The 14,983-nt window shown below is 42.1% G+C and overlaps 2 protein-coding genes across 3 annotated transcripts in view; one reads left to right on the top strand and one right to left on the bottom strand.

The window, feature by feature from the left end:
• Positions 1-14,983, bottom strand: part of SYNPO2 (synaptopodin 2) — a 295,612-nt gene that overhangs the window by 115,079 nt on the left and 165,550 nt on the right. The gene's annotated exons all lie outside the window — the stretch shown is intronic.
• SEC24D (SEC24 homolog D, COPII coat complex component) overlaps positions 1-14,983 on the top strand; it is a 38,153-nt gene that overhangs the window by 21,391 nt on the left and 1,779 nt on the right. For both annotated transcript variants that reach the window (XM_066318423.1, XM_066318422.1), the window contains exons 8-21: positions 814-952; positions 2,215-2,330; positions 4,685-4,809; positions 7,205-7,396; positions 8,000-8,093; positions 9,885-10,001; positions 10,296-10,463; positions 10,921-11,017; positions 11,619-11,764; positions 12,300-12,438; positions 12,845-12,963; positions 13,615-13,794; positions 13,928-14,119; positions 14,607-14,696. In XM_066318423.1, the coding sequence (XP_066174520.1) occupies positions 814-952; positions 2,215-2,330; positions 4,685-4,809; positions 7,205-7,396; positions 8,000-8,093; positions 9,885-10,001; positions 10,296-10,463; positions 10,921-11,017; positions 11,619-11,764; positions 12,300-12,438; positions 12,845-12,963; positions 13,615-13,794; positions 13,928-14,119; positions 14,607-14,696 (1,914 nt within the window). The remainder of the gene's footprint in view (positions 1-813; positions 953-2,214; positions 2,331-4,684; positions 4,810-7,204; positions 7,397-7,999; positions 8,094-9,884; positions 10,002-10,295; positions 10,464-10,920; positions 11,018-11,618; positions 11,765-12,299; positions 12,439-12,844; positions 12,964-13,614; positions 13,795-13,927; positions 14,120-14,606; positions 14,697-14,983) is intronic.

The following is a 14,983-nucleotide window of genomic DNA, read 5'->3' as shown; positions in this document are numbered from 1 at the left end:
GACATTTCTTATTCTTACCTTTTGAGATTTTTAGCTGGGGATGAAGGGAGCAAGGAAAAAAAAATAGTGTTTCACAAATAATTGAGTAAACTTCCATTTCTGTAGTGGTTTCAAGTATGACTTTTCTAACTCTAAGAATAATCACAGTTGCTGCAGTTTTTATGGAAAGAGGCATCTGGAAAATGTTTTCCCTTAGCTGTGGGTTTTGGCAGGGGCTGTAAGCAAGCATGGTCAGTGTAATTGAGCTGACAAGTGCTTGAGGTACTGTACTTGTTTGCTGTATGCACTTCCCTTCAATAAATATTAGTATTTCTCCTAAATCTCCCCCTCTAGCTGGTGACCCTGACATCATTTAAACTGGAGTTTAGCATGTAAAGAGGCAGCACAGGAGGCAGTGTTTAGGACATAATATTAAAGGGCTTTCTCAACAAATGCCCTTTTGCAATTGACCAGCAGCAGTAGATTTCTTCAGGAAAAGCTCCATCTGACAGAAAAGCCAAAAGACCTGACTCCAGCAGATTTTTCTTAGTGAGCTGTAAAAATTACCCTTTGCTGGAGAAAATCAGCCTGGAGCCCTAAACTTCCAATGCTTGCAAAACGTTGTGGGGTTTTGGTCTGAACCCTTATTCATTTTCTGATAAACATGAACTTGTGAATTCAGCCCCTGAGGGGCTCTCTGGGGCTCAGCACTTTGTGTGAGTGCTGAACAATAAACGATGTCTTAATCAGGTGGTCTCTAACGAGTTAAATCTGAATTAACTCTTTGTAGCTCTCCTTGGATTCATGTTTACATGGCTCTGTCTCTTTCTGTAGACACCTCTTTATCTGGTGAACCACGGGGAGACCGGCCCCATCCGCTGCAACCGCTGCAAAGCTTACATGTGTCCCTTCATGCAGTTCATCGAGGGGGGCAGGAGGTACCAGTGTGCATTTTGTAACTGTATAAATGATGGTAAGTGATGGTTCTGTGATCCGGGATTCATGGCAATTCCCCAAGACTAAAAAGAAATGGCACCCTTAAGATTATTTTCTTCACTTGCTCATATAATAAAAGATAGTTTGGGGAGATGCAGTCATTAGGCTTATTTCACAAATTAAAAAAAAAAAAAAATCAATTCCCAAGAAGAGAAGAGGGAAACATTTGTTCAGTCCAGTTTAAGAAAAGTATACATAAAACAATGCTGACTCATGAAATCAAATCTGGTATGATTAAAACTTAATTTTAAAAATTTTATGACAACATAGGACACAGAACTGTGTGTGTTGTTAATTGAATGCAATCTTTGTGCTGAAAGAAGACATTAATTTCTTTAAGAAATGCAAATTTACAGCAAGAAGCAAACATTTAGACCCATGTTAGCTTCATCCTGTGCAAGACTGTGGGTACAGTGGTTAAATAAGCTATTAATCTTGCTGTGACAAGTGTTGGTTTTCACAGAAGATACCATGCCATATTTGTTCAAGTGTGCTGCATGTGACTCATAACTGTTCCTCTGCTCTTGGCAAAATCCCAAAGCTTTGTCAGAACTAGCCTTTCTAGACATTTGTATCAAGCTGGATTTCCTCAGCTGGATCACAGGAGTATGGTGCTTTCCCAAATACAGTCATCTTTTCAACTCTGAAACGTGAGCCTTGTCAGAGTCGCTCCAACTGCTTTGCTGCCTGGAGCTCTGATGTTTGTGTGGGCATAGCAGATAATAAATGTCATCGTTTGTTAACAATTTAAACTCTCATAAAGGGAAATTTAGATGCATTGGGAACACTTCAAGAAAGACATTTAAGTTGCAGTGTCGTTTTAAATCATTTTAATTTTGCCCCGTTCCCCTGCTGCTCTGAGTGTTTGCCACTGATTTAGATGGGAGTAGAAAGAGATCTCTCTGCTTTTCCTTCTAGAGTGGAGTTACTACAGTGTCTTAGTCAGAAAGCACTGTAAGAAAAATCATTGATAAGGACTGAGAATGGCTAAGAAACTAGGTTGATATTCCACTCACTCAAACACATGTGCACTTTTACAGGCAAAAATGTGAAAAATAAGCATTCTGAGTATATATTCATTGAGGAACCATAAGACTGGCACTGTGTAAATTGTTAGCACAAACCCACTTGATTCCTTACTGCTTTGGAGCGTATCGCATCTGCTGAAAGAGTTTGTTGTGTTGTCCCTCTCTTTCCCCAATTATAAATGTTCTTTCCTGTTCTTGCATTGGCTTGTAGTCCCCCCATTCTTCTTTCAACACCTGGACCACATGGGCCGACGGATAGACCACTATGAAAGGCCTGAGCTGTCCCTGGGATCTTATGAGTACGTGGCTACTCTGGACTACTGCCGAGTGAGTACTGCCAGTGTGCAAACCAGGGTTACAAACAGTGTTACAAACAAGCTCCTCAGAGTAAATGCACTTGTGAGCTGCCCATCACTTTCCAGGAGCATTTTAGGAAATGTGGATAGATGTGGAGAATACAATGTTTAGTTCTTCTGTGCTGCAGAACATGAGACAAGCAAGAATAACAAGCAGTGCAGCAAAATCACAGATCACCAGTCTTTAAGTGAAGTGTGTTTGGTCCTATGCAGCATGTTGCACTGTTTGGGGAATATCTTTGAAATTCTGGTGCTTTGTTGCATTTTAGATGCATGTCTACCGGTTTTGAATACCCACACATGCCTAAATTCCCTTCCTAATACCCTAAACCTTAGCAAGGGAATTTGACCTTGTAATCTTATAATCTTTGACCTTGTAATCTGTTCCTGGCAAGAGTCTTCTTCGTGTTCTGACCAGTAAGTTAGGGTGGAATTGGTTCTCTCTTCTAATAACAACTCACTGAAGAACTCAATCCAGAGCCCACTCATGTTACTCTAAATATTTGTAGTTGGTTTTATTACAGAACTCTATTTGATACTTCTGAAAGCATAAATTACTTAATCTTTTCAAACTTCAGCTCGTTTTACAAAACTGCAAGTGTGACCTCATCTGAGCGCAGCACGGACCTGGTTTTCTGTTCTTGCTGGAATCAGGCAGAATTTTCTTCCTGTGAGTGGAGCTGAGGCCATGATAAGGTTAGAAAAGGCAACTGGGTCCTACAAAATCTTGAAGTAGCTACCAGTGTCTCCTTCAGACAATCAAATTATTGCTGGTATGAAGAAAAGGAAAAGGTTCAGTTCTGCTTGCTCACGCTGCTCCAAAATCCAGTGAGATCTCTGAGATATCCTATAAGATTTGATTGAAAGCTGGGTTAAAGCCCAAAGCAGGAGAGAATTGTGGTGGGATGTTGCAGAAATACAGTGTAGGAAACTCAGTGTACATCCAGTGAAGCTCCATCAAATTCTGAAGCCCCAGCTTCTGCCAGGTAATTTAAATCAGGGCATTTCCTTGTCAAGTGATCCAGTCTGGTCTGCCTGCTTGCTCCAAAGATGTATCCACAGACTTACTGCAATGTTACAAAAAGGAAATCTCTTACAAAATAGCCCTCTGCTCTGGAAATGCTAAGTCATTAAATGTAGCATTATTTTGTAATTCACTTTTCATTTGGCTCCAAGTTGCAGAGGTTCCGTTCTTTTATAAATCCAGTTTGAGACCAGAACTGAGAAGTCATTTCCTTTTGTGCTTATCAAATGACAAGGATGAACAGCTACAAAAAATGTTAACAAATCCCAGCTGGTTTGCATTATTGCACTCCTGCTGAGCGGATGTGGTGAGAGCACAAGTCCTCCTCTCTGCCATATATTTGTCAGAACTTAGGCAGAGATTGTTTCTAAATGCTGATCTGATACAAGAGTTTAGAAGCAGTTTTGCTGCAGTTTCTTACACAAGAATCCAAGTACAGTAAACAGAACAGATTTGAAAAGTATTGCCTGGTTTTGGTTCGCTGGAATCAGGAATTAATCCTGATTTGCATGAGTCAAATGAGTGAGATCAAGGGTATAATGGTCAGGTTAGTTTAAAGTTTCCCAGAGACTAAAGATAAGTCATAATTCAATTTAGATGAATTTTTCTTTACTAGAATTTTTCCAGGGTTTAGTTTAACAAGTATAATTTGTTTAAGAGGTCAGAACTCTATATGAAGGAAGTGAAACTGTAATGAAGAAGTTGTCCTGAATTTGACACCAAATAATGACTACTCCTCCTCATTTAATGGGAATTAAGAGAATGCATTTTAGGGCATGTGATGTTTACTCTTGCTCTGTTCATTATGTATTAACTTCCTAGCTACATCTCTTGGCATTACTTTTTTTAAACAAACTTTCCTCTTACTTTTACTTACTTACAGAAACTTGTGTCAGTAGTGTATGCACAATTTGTGTGCCACTTACACTGTGGATAAGAGGAACTCTCAGAGGAAAGCAGGGGTACAGAAAAAAGTCAAAAGGCAAATTTGTTTAAACACTTGAGTTCTAGCAGAAAAGTTTGTGCTTCATCTTATCTGAAGAACTGTTACCCTTTAGATATTCTATTCCATTAGAATACTGTTTTCCAGTGATAATGTTTTATTCCAGGGCTGGACTTTACCCAATACGTGTCAACTCTCTGCTGTAGTTACTATTTACAATTCACAGCGTTTTTCAAGCAACTGAACACTGTATTTGCATTGCCTAATGGTACCATCTCTAATATTTTTCCTCATAACAGGACACTGTCTAATTTTACTTGTGAATGGTCTTTTTTTTTTTTTTTTTTTTTCTGTGTAGGACAAGAAACCTCCTAATCCACCAGCTTTTATCTTCATGATTGATGTATCATACAGGAACATAAAGAGTGGCCTAGTGAAACTCATATGTGATGAACTGAAGACTCTGCTAGATAAACTTCCAAGGTAAAGAGACATCAGTGTGCTTGGCTTAACTCACTACACTGCACTTCTCATGCAGCTTTGCATGTTGAAAGGCAAAACCAAGCTATGGAAAATGTCAGAATTTCCAGCACAGGAGATTTTTGCATGATAGTAACCAAATGTTAATTTTCAACACTGCTGGCAATTCTTACACTGGGATGTCTGGGCTTAGTGGATGAACAGAAAGAATCTGTCATGCTGCTGCACATGGAGCTTGTGTTCTTTTCCTTTCTTGCAGTGAACTCTAGTGGTGTTATCAGCTCAGTCACAGCTCAGAGTTCCACTTCACTTGCTGCAGTTCTGCTTTTCTCATTGAATTAAACAGGGAAATACCCAAACCAGAATACTCAGGAGTAGCCAGTCTCTCTAAACCCTTAGTGCTGGTGGCTTGTATCTTTAGCTCTTACTGTTAATTAGCAAAACTTTTAAAGCTTCTTGCTGCACTTGGAGACTTCTCTGTCCTGGTTTGTATCTGAGAGAACAGATCTTGTAGGCCACAACCATTTCATGAAATAGAGCACATGTGCTTTGAGAGCATGAAACACACAGCAGCAGTGCTACTACTGGTCCATATTATTGATAGTGAATCATTTTAGTGTAGGTTTTCATGTGTGAGTGCAGTTTTCTATAGTTTAAATAACACAGACATGTAGGGAAATGAAAGCAGGGAAAGAGTGAAAAATGAAGTAGAAGAGAGGTTTCTTGTCTACATATAAAGGTATATTAAAAAAAAAATCCAGAAAGAAAACGCTTTCTAAATAACAATGCTTGCAGAAGGAGAGCCAACTAAAGAAATGAAGGGAGCCGTGTGAGGAAGGGTGGGAAATGACATCCTTGGGACAATCTGGGATATGTTAGAAACCTTTTTTCATACCATCTTCTGGAATCCCTGTGCCAGAAAGAAATTCCAGTCCAGGGTGGGGGTTTAGTTTATCAGATGCCCATGTAAGGCCATCTCTCAAGTAGTTTTTCACTGAGGATTACACTGGAGACACAAGGGTTTGATATTATCCTAGACATATCTCAGAGTTTTCCATAAGGGTTGGTCAGGACTCTGAAGAAAATAAGAGGCATGAGTGGAGTAACAAAAAGCATTTGGCAGTTTGGAAACTTGAATAGGGCAAGTAGAGGAGGAATGAAAGCAAGTGGATCCATATCACAGAAGAGACATATTCATCCTTCTCACCAGCACTCTGCGAGATCTGTTGTGAAATAATTTGGACCAAAGTTTTCATGTCCACTGAAAAAAGCTACTAAAAAATAAAGAAAGCCAGGCCCTTCAGCTTCCTCAGATTTGTCTGTTGGCTTAAGTGATATTAATTTAAAAGAAGACAAACATGAGACATTCCACCAAAATCTGTGGTGAAAATTTGACTGTGTTGCTTAGACACAGAGGTCACTGTGTGTTCATTTTCTGTTGGTGGACAAAGACACCTGCAGAAATATTCTGCTGTTCCCACACGAGGGAAAAGCCATCTCCAGGGAATTCACCCTGAGCTTGTATCTTTGAGAAGGACTTGGGATAAAAAAAGAAATTTGTGCAGAAAAAGAATTGCTGAAATTTTAGGACAGATATTTTCAAACCTGTGTTCCAATGAGAACACCCTCCCTGACACTATTTTGATGAATACTGAGAAATGTGTTTGTAGAAATGTGCTTATGAGTTCAGAAAACCAGAGTAATGAGTTGTGCAGTTATGATTTTTAGGTACATAATTAAAAATAAAAACCAAAAATATTTGAATGCATTTCTATGCATGTGGGTCAGGTTTCTCCTTGTGAGTCTTCAAAAATAACTAGTGTGTGAGCTACAGAGAGAATTGTCTGCTTAAAGCTAATATTTAAAACTATGATAGACCTTGGTTGAAGTGAGGCAGTGCAGACTGACGCTGGTAAGAGCAATATCTGGAATAAAGGTCCCAAACCTCTGGTGTGGAACACCCTTGGGACTTGGGATGGTTGGATGCTTCCCTCTGAAGTTGCAAAGTGCTGTATGTATAAAATTTGAATAGCACTTTGTCCTCATCAAGCTCCATGACTAATTAAGCTGTTCTGTGTTCCCCATGTTACGATGTCAACGTGGTTTACTCTTTATCTCTAGGATTTTTGACTGCTTGAGGGGGATGCACCATTGATAGGGTTGATGTAACTTCATAACTTTTTTAAAAAGGTAAACAGTAGAGCAGTTGATTATATCGGGGTGTTTGAATTTGACCTAAGGCAAAGATTGAGGCCGTTACATCTGCTTGGATGTTGTTTGCTTTGTTGTTCCCAGTGCAGATAATGATCAGAGAGCAGCCTTGCACGTCAAAGGAATGCTTTTATTGCAAGGTCAACATTTCAGAATTATAACTAGTTGGGCTTTGTTTTTCTTACAGCGAAGAGCAAGAAGAATCCTCAGCAATTCGAGTTGGTTTTGTCACTTACAACAAGGTCCTTCACTTCTTCAATGTAAAAAGCAGCTTAGCTCAGCCTCAGATGATGGTGGTCACGGATGTGGCAGAAGTTTTTGTTCCATTGCTGGATGGTTTCCTTGTTGACTTCAAGGAATCCCGATCAGTCGTTACCAAGTAAAGTACAATTCCACTTTACCAGAGTGGGATATGCATTATTCCTCTGAGTCAGATGGGCTTTGGGGCAGGCGGGTGTCTATTGAAACCCTTCAGAAGGCAGCAGATGCTTCAAGCCCTGTGTTTCCTCCTCCGAGGCAAAGAAAGCAGCTTTCCAGTGCCAAACTGGAAAGTTTATGTCGGCTGTATGTAAATCCCCTCTCAGCTATGCTGCCTCAGAGCTGGGAGGGGAGCGAGCCTCTGAGCCCCGTGGTGTTTTCCCTCTTTCAATGCACGTGATGTGCACCTGCAGATGATCTTAGGACTCTGAAGTCCTTACAGCACACCAGAACTGCTTCATAGTTAGCTTTTCTTTTACTTATTCCATGTTCCTTTGGGTTATGAGCTTTGAAACAGTGCATCTCATACGATTAAAAAACGCATATTTTCTTTTGTTCTGGTTGGGATCCTAAGAAATTGAGCAAGGAAAATTTGTATTATTTTTTGCACTGTAAACTTTCATGATAAACATCTTCCTGTGTGAAGACTTGGTATGTTACAAGGTGTGCTTGGGGATTACACTACACTGACCAGTTGAGACACTGATCCTTTCTCTTTCCATAGCTTGTTGGACCAGATTCCAGAGCTGTTTGCAGACACTAACGAGAGTGAGACCATCTTCGCTCCCGTTATCCAGGCTGGAATGGAGGCACTAAAGGTAGAACATTCCTCTCTGTCAGAGAAGCAGCTTGAAATCAGGTTTGCTAAAAGTCAGTCCCATCACAGTGGGAAAAAGGTTGTTGGTTGTTTCCAGCGCTAATGTTCCATTATTCTAACAGTACCTTCCAACTGCCATAGTCAGAGTAATAATCTGCTCTCAGATGTTCTTACTGGGGGAAACCAGTCCCCAGAATCTATTCCATGTAGGAGGAGTGTTCAGGAGAAGATGGGGAGCAGGAGGCAGTTTCTTGTTCAGCATTTAAGAGAAATAAAGACGTCTTTAGTTACCGCAGCAGAACGAATCCATACTCTTGTGTTTGCACAGATACCAAGTCCTTGCACGTGTGAAGGGCAGGAAAGTCAGTATAATAATAACAACATCAGACTTTGGTCTGGCTGTTCTCATTCTTCTGCAAAACAAAATATCTGTAACTGTCTGTGACCGAATCAGGCTGTGACTGGGGGGTTTCTGTTGAACTGACAGGTTCTCCCAGCTTGGATACAGCTGGCAGGGAATCCACAGGCCAAGGTGCTGCCCAGTTGCTTTCTGTATGTCCAGGACACCCCTTGAAGGGCAGACATTCCCATGGCACGTTGCCAGTTAAATGCACACCACCCTCTTCACAACAAGATTTGCAGGGGCAGAGCAGAGCCAGTGGTGCTTTACAATGGTTGATTTATCTGTCAGCTTTGTATGAATAAAGCATGGATTTGGAGTACATATTTGTCATAAGTACGTAAATTTGTCAAAACAAAAGTGAGCGTTTCTCACATCTGCTCTTTATATATTGATTTAATACCTGCTTTCTTGTTTTTTATTCATACTACCAGCAGGTATGTGTGCAAAGCACATCTGAATGCTTTTTCCTAATACTGGACTTCTGCAAAACAAATTTAAGGGACATAAATTCCTTTGATGATGGCTATAAAAGAAAGCAGCTCTTAATTACTCAGTATTTTTAAGTTATAATTTGTAAGGATTTTCACTCTGAAGTATTCATCTGCAAATACCCTTGCTCAAGAAAACAGTTCTTGTCTAAAAAGAATAGATGGATTGTGTTAAAAATATGTATATTTTAGAAATTTTGTCAAACCAGTATTACTAATTCCTGATGGGTATTTGGGAAGTCTTTCAGCCTGCAGCAGAAGGCTTCTTCAAAGGAATTCAAGAAATTGTCACTGGTGACCAAAGGTAACTGTTCTTGAAACACCAGGGGTGAAATTTCAGCCATTTTAACAGTCAGGTGCTGCCTTCCGTTGTGTTTCTGCCATAGCAGAGAGACTTCTGTTTTGCCAGAAGAATGCCACAGCTTATTTTGAAAGGTGGAATGTTTTGTGAACATTGTGATTTCTGATTTGTACATCTTGGCAGTGCAGATTTCAATGTGGAGTCTGCTACAGGGATGGAATTGTCACCCATTTATCAAAAGGCATGGAACCCTGGTGTGCCTGAACTGAATTCTTCTGTTAAAGTGCATTTCCTTTTAATCTGCTCCAGTTTGGGTATTTGTATTTTGATGCCTGTATCCAAGTCTCCAAGAGAGGAAGTCCTCCTCCTGCCTCTGGAGAAGGTGCTGTCAGAATGGCTTGGCCAGCAAACCTGTGTGTGGGACTGCTACTAACTGACAGAAGTCCTGACTGCATTCCTTCAGTCCTGAGCCTGGAGATGAATTCTTGTCCTCTGAGGGGCTTGCAGAAAGTGCCCAGGGTTCTCTGAGCCCCCAGGGTGTGACTCTGGGCTTGTGAACCCAGCAGTACTAAATGTGCCCCTGTGGTGTCTTTGGAACAGGCTGCAGAATGTGCTGGGAAACTGTTCATCTTCCACTCTTCTCTGCCAACTGCGGAAGCACCGGGGAAGCTGAAAAACAGAGATGACAAAAAACTGCTCAATACAGAGAAGGAAAAGGTATTTTCTGCTCTGAGCTGAGAGGGGACTGTTGGTACACTGCATCTGTCTAGCAGGGCACTGGTCTTTTTTCTTGTACTTTATTTTACACAGTAGTGTTTAGTTATACGATGCCTCTGTAGTGATGGGTTCTCCAAGAACATACTGAGGTGTTCCCTGTATCCATGGGCAGGGCAAGCATGTTTTGAGGAATGCCATGCTCACTTCAAACTTCATCTTTTTGTCTTCATCTGGCCCTTTGAGTTGTGATTAATATCTAAGATGATGGCACTTTTCTTTTTTATTCCTGTGCAGACCCTCTTCCAGCCACAGGGAAATTATGAGGCCTTAGCCAAGGATTGTGTGGCCAGTGGCTGCTGTGTGAATTTGTTCCTCTTCCCAAATCAGTACGTGGATGTAGCCTCCTTGGGCCTTGTCACACTGTGCACTGGTGGAACACTCTACAAGTACAACAATTTCCAAGTAAGTGGTGCAGGTTTCCTGCCTTTCAGATAGTAACTGAAAAATGTTGTTTTTCATCTCATTCCATTGTGTGATTGGACATGGAACTTAAAGGCAGAGTGAGTCTGGAAGACCTTATTATCAATTCCAGGTGATAAAATTCAAACTTAACAATGGCAGGTCAGGCTTAAATTTGGATCTTGAAGTACTAATAATCTGGCTGGTATTCTAAAATTTTGCTGAAAGGTGAAGTGCAGGAATGTCCAGTTAATGTCCAGGCCTGGTGATGAGTGGTGGACACTTGCATATACCCGATTCTGATAACAACAATCCATATTTGAAATCCTTTTTAAAGGGCTCAAGAGCTGTGAACAGATTTGCTGGGGGCAGATGGGGCTCATGGGAGGGGATGTTGGGTCACTGCTGTGCTGCTGCCCTTGGGTGTTGAACCTCTGAACCTTCCGCTTTGTGTTTGCAGCTCGATGCCGACAGCCCCCAGTTCTTGAGTGACCTCAGGAAGGACATCCAAAAAAAGATGGGATTTGATGCAACAATGAGGGTTCGGACAAGTACAGGTAAGAGGACCCATGGGAATGAATTTTTAATGAGGGAGGACCATGCAAGTCACTTGTAAGATCAGGCTGGTTTAATTTCATTATGTACCTCTTGAAAATCGAATGGACTGACAAAATCCATGGCTGTGTGTTTGTATATTGTTACTTACATACATATACACACACACAAATACTTGCTGTATATTGCCCCTTATTAACTGATTTTCTAGTCTGAGAAAGGCTTCTGCTCACTCTGCACACAGCATGGACTGCAAGGAAGTTGTATAACAAGTGTTTCTGCTGGACACTGACCTGTGCCTTCATTTTCATACTCAAATGCTATTCCTGTGTCTGTCCAGCTTCTCTCATTCATTCTTAGCTCAAATGCAAGTGTCAGAGAAAGGGACACACCCAAAGAGGCCAAGCCAGCAGTGCAGAAGCATTGGGTGTCCAAGTCACAGCTTTTCCCTGTCTCCAGTTCTCACAAATGCCATCAGCAAGGACAGTTGCAGGGACTCCTGAGACTGTAAAGCCCTGAGGGAAAATGGCTCCTGATTCAGTAAGTGATGTCAATTTAATTTGCCATTTTTTAGTGAAATGCTCTGTTTTAATCTGGCTGCAGGCTTCAGGGCTACAGACTTCTTTGGGGCCATTTACATGAACAATACCACAGATGTGGAGATGGCAGCGATTGATTGTGACAAAGCAGTGACAGTGGAGTTCAAACATGACGACAAACTGAATGAAGACACTGGGGCCTTAATTCAGGTAAAAACCCTAGGTTTTTTACTGTATACTGTAAAATGATGAGCAAGACCTTCTGCAGCCAGAGCAGAGAAGTGGTGTAGGAATGATGGGAACAAGGCACACCTCGCACAGACCCTTGTGCCATAACACCACTAGTAAAAAGTGTGTCCCCCTACCTCTGTGCTGCATGTTCTATTCAGGAGTACCCGGAGCCTTTCCAAACTCTCACTGAGACCTCATCAGCTGTTTGTTTTTTTCCATTTCACTGAAAATAAGTTTATGTGGAGTAAGAGATTCATTGCTGCTTACATGGCAGTTGTTATTGCTGTGGAATTCCTTGTGACCTCTGTTCAAGAGCAGCTCCCTATTGCTAAACCTCACTTCCCCTCTAGAGACTGTGGGACTTTTGATGATGTTAAGATGAATGCCTTCCTCCACAATGTCAGGTAGATGTCCCCGAGAAGCACAGGTATGCTGGTGCCCTGGCTGCAGAAGGTGTCATGTGCCTGCTGTGCAGAGGGTGGCTGCAGTGCTGACACTTTGTGCTGTGTTGCAGTGTGCTGTGCTGTACACGTCCGTGAGCGGCCAGAGGCGGATCCGCATACACAACTTAGGTTTGAATTGCAGCTCCCAGTTAGCTGATGTCTACAGGACCTGTGAGACTGATGCACTTATCAACTTCTTTGCTAAGTCAGGTACAGTTGCAACAGACCAGTTTTGTTTCCTTTTTCACTTTGGCATGGATGAAGGGGAAGGAAAGGGGGCTGAAGTGATTACCTGGTGGGAAATAATTTTTTATAACTTGCTGCTCTGTGCCTGAGCAATTCCTGAAGTATTATGAAGTTTAAAAGACAAATAATTACCTGTTTTAGACAAAAAAGCAATAGCTGTGTGTAGGTAATGCACGGAACTGGGCAGGCACAGTAAGTGGCAGTGGACATCCTACCACAGTGTTGGGGGTTTGGTGGGGTTTTGGGTGCCTGTAGAAGAGACTGAAAAGCAGCCTCAGCCCTCAGGTCTGGAAAATCAGAAACTAGCAGCAGACAAAGATACTTTGAGAGAGTGTCTTTTTTAATACACGCTTTTATTCTGTGCTTGTAGCTTTTAAAGCCATTCTGAGCCAGCCCCTGAAGACAGTCAGGGACATCCTGATGAATCAAACTGCTCACATGCTGGCCTGCTACAAGAAGAACTGTGCCAGCCCAGCAGCTGTCAGCCAGGTAAAAACCACACCCAGTCCTACCCACCCAGGCTTTGCCACAAGTGCACAACCACCCTGCATCATCAACAGAGCCAGAAAGCAGAACAAACTTGTCCTTTTCTTTCAAGTACAATTAATGAGAGGTGGGATTCAGTGGTGGCACTTAGAGCACACAGAAACTGTTGTTCTGGAATGAAAGGCAATGCCATTGATGAAACTGATGCCTATACTCACACAAGGAAACTCAGCCAGCCTTTTCTTCCTGCTGGAATTATGCAGTGACACACAAAGCTTTCATTTTAAATTGTTATGTTGTTATAAATGGTTGTAGTATTCTAATTTTTGACTAAACAGAGTGACTGGTTTGTTTCCATTTAATTGATTCAGTCACATCTTAGTGATTCAACTCAAAGACTCGGGCTTTTCCATCCCAGAGGTGCTGCCTGTAACCAAGTGCCTGGGCAGCGAATTGTTCATTGTTGGTGAGGACCAAATATGTCAAACAAAACCAGAGCCACTTACAGTGGACTGCTGTTTCTCCCTTAATTCTTCAGGGAGTGCCCCCAAAATTGACAGGGTTACAGGGAGATGACAGCAGCCAAGACAGTGACTACAGCTTACAGAGCAGATCATTTCTCTTGGACTCTTAGTAAATGTGTTGTTTTCTCAGCTGATCCTGCCAGACACGATGAAGGTGCTGCCCGTGTACATGAACTGCCTGTTGAAGAGCTCTGTGCTGGCCAGCAGGCCCGAAGTCCCAACCGATGAGAGAGCTTTCCAGCGCCAGCTGGTCATGGCCATGGGGGTGGCCGACACACAGCTCTTCTTCTACCCCCTGCTGCTGCCCATTGTGAGTCACCAGTGCAGTTCTCACTTTCACCTCTAACCCCTCTTACCTGGGAAGGAACCACTAAGATGTTCCAGGCCTTCCCATAGTTACTTCTCAGGTTAATCCCACAGTTCTCGTGTGTTTTGCCCCGCAGCACAGCCTGGATGTGAAGAGTGACGCTGTCCCCGCCGCTGTCCGGTGCTCCGAGGAGCGCCTCTCCGAGGGAGGGGCCTTCCTGCTGGCCAACGGGCTGAGCATCTTCCTGTGGCTGGGGGCCAGTGTGTCCCCAGAGCTCATCCAGGGGCTCTTCAACGTGCCGTCCTCCGCACACATCAGCGCCGAGGCCGTGAGTACACGCACACTAAGAACTGAGGAGCTAGCTAGACCACATGCTAATCAGAGACACAAGTGAGGTCTTTTTTTGTCTTTCAGCCTTAAATCAAGAACAGGTGACCAGCAGAAGGTGTTTACACACCAGAATTACTTTAAGTTGCATAAAACTTAACAGTTTGATGCTCTGAACACTAAGAGGACAGAAACTTTCACAGCTTTTTTAATCTTGAATTTCATTGCAGATATTAAAGTCCTTTCAGCTGTGTATTGCTGCAATTAAAACAAAACACTTTGCAATGGTTAAGTTTTCCTGATGATCCATTTTCATATAGTGCTTATTTTAAACTGAAAAATGAGTCTTCAAGGAGAGACCTTTTAGTGAAAGAGATGGAGTTCCCTGGATTAGTATGAAATCCACAGTACCTCATAATGTAACTATCAGCTGCTAGGCTTGGTTAGAGATGTGACTGGACTACAACAACCTGCTTTCCTTCTGACAGACATCCCTGCCTGACCTGGACAATCCATTTTCTAAGAAACTGAAGCATATCCTGGAGCAAATCCAGAGCCAAAGGCCCCACACTATGAAGGTAACTGCTTTCTGCCTCAACTCATTCCTTATACTTGTTCAAAGGCACACGCCAGGCTTTGGCAAAACTTAGCAGTGACTTTCAAAGGTTTTTTAGGTATCAGTAGTCTCCCTGCACGTGGTTGAGTTCCAGCATGATTTGTAGGCATCTCAAATGTGTTTAACTCCCAATCAAACCTCTTTTTCAAAGGCAGTCAAGCTTAAAAGGTAACCATTTTATTCTGCACGCCACAAGTCACATTAGTCTCTCTAGTTTCTCCAGTGTGGAGATTTTTTAGTTCTGGGGGT

This window comes from Sylvia atricapilla, chromosome 4 (genome assembly GCF_009819655.1).
Source record: "Sylvia atricapilla isolate bSylAtr1 chromosome 4, bSylAtr1.pri, whole genome shotgun sequence".
Taxonomy (NCBI): Eukaryota; Metazoa; Chordata; class Aves; order Passeriformes; family Sylviidae; genus Sylvia; species Sylvia atricapilla.
Note: the sequence above shows the minus strand (reverse complement) of the source record. Positions and strands in the feature narration are given on the sequence as shown.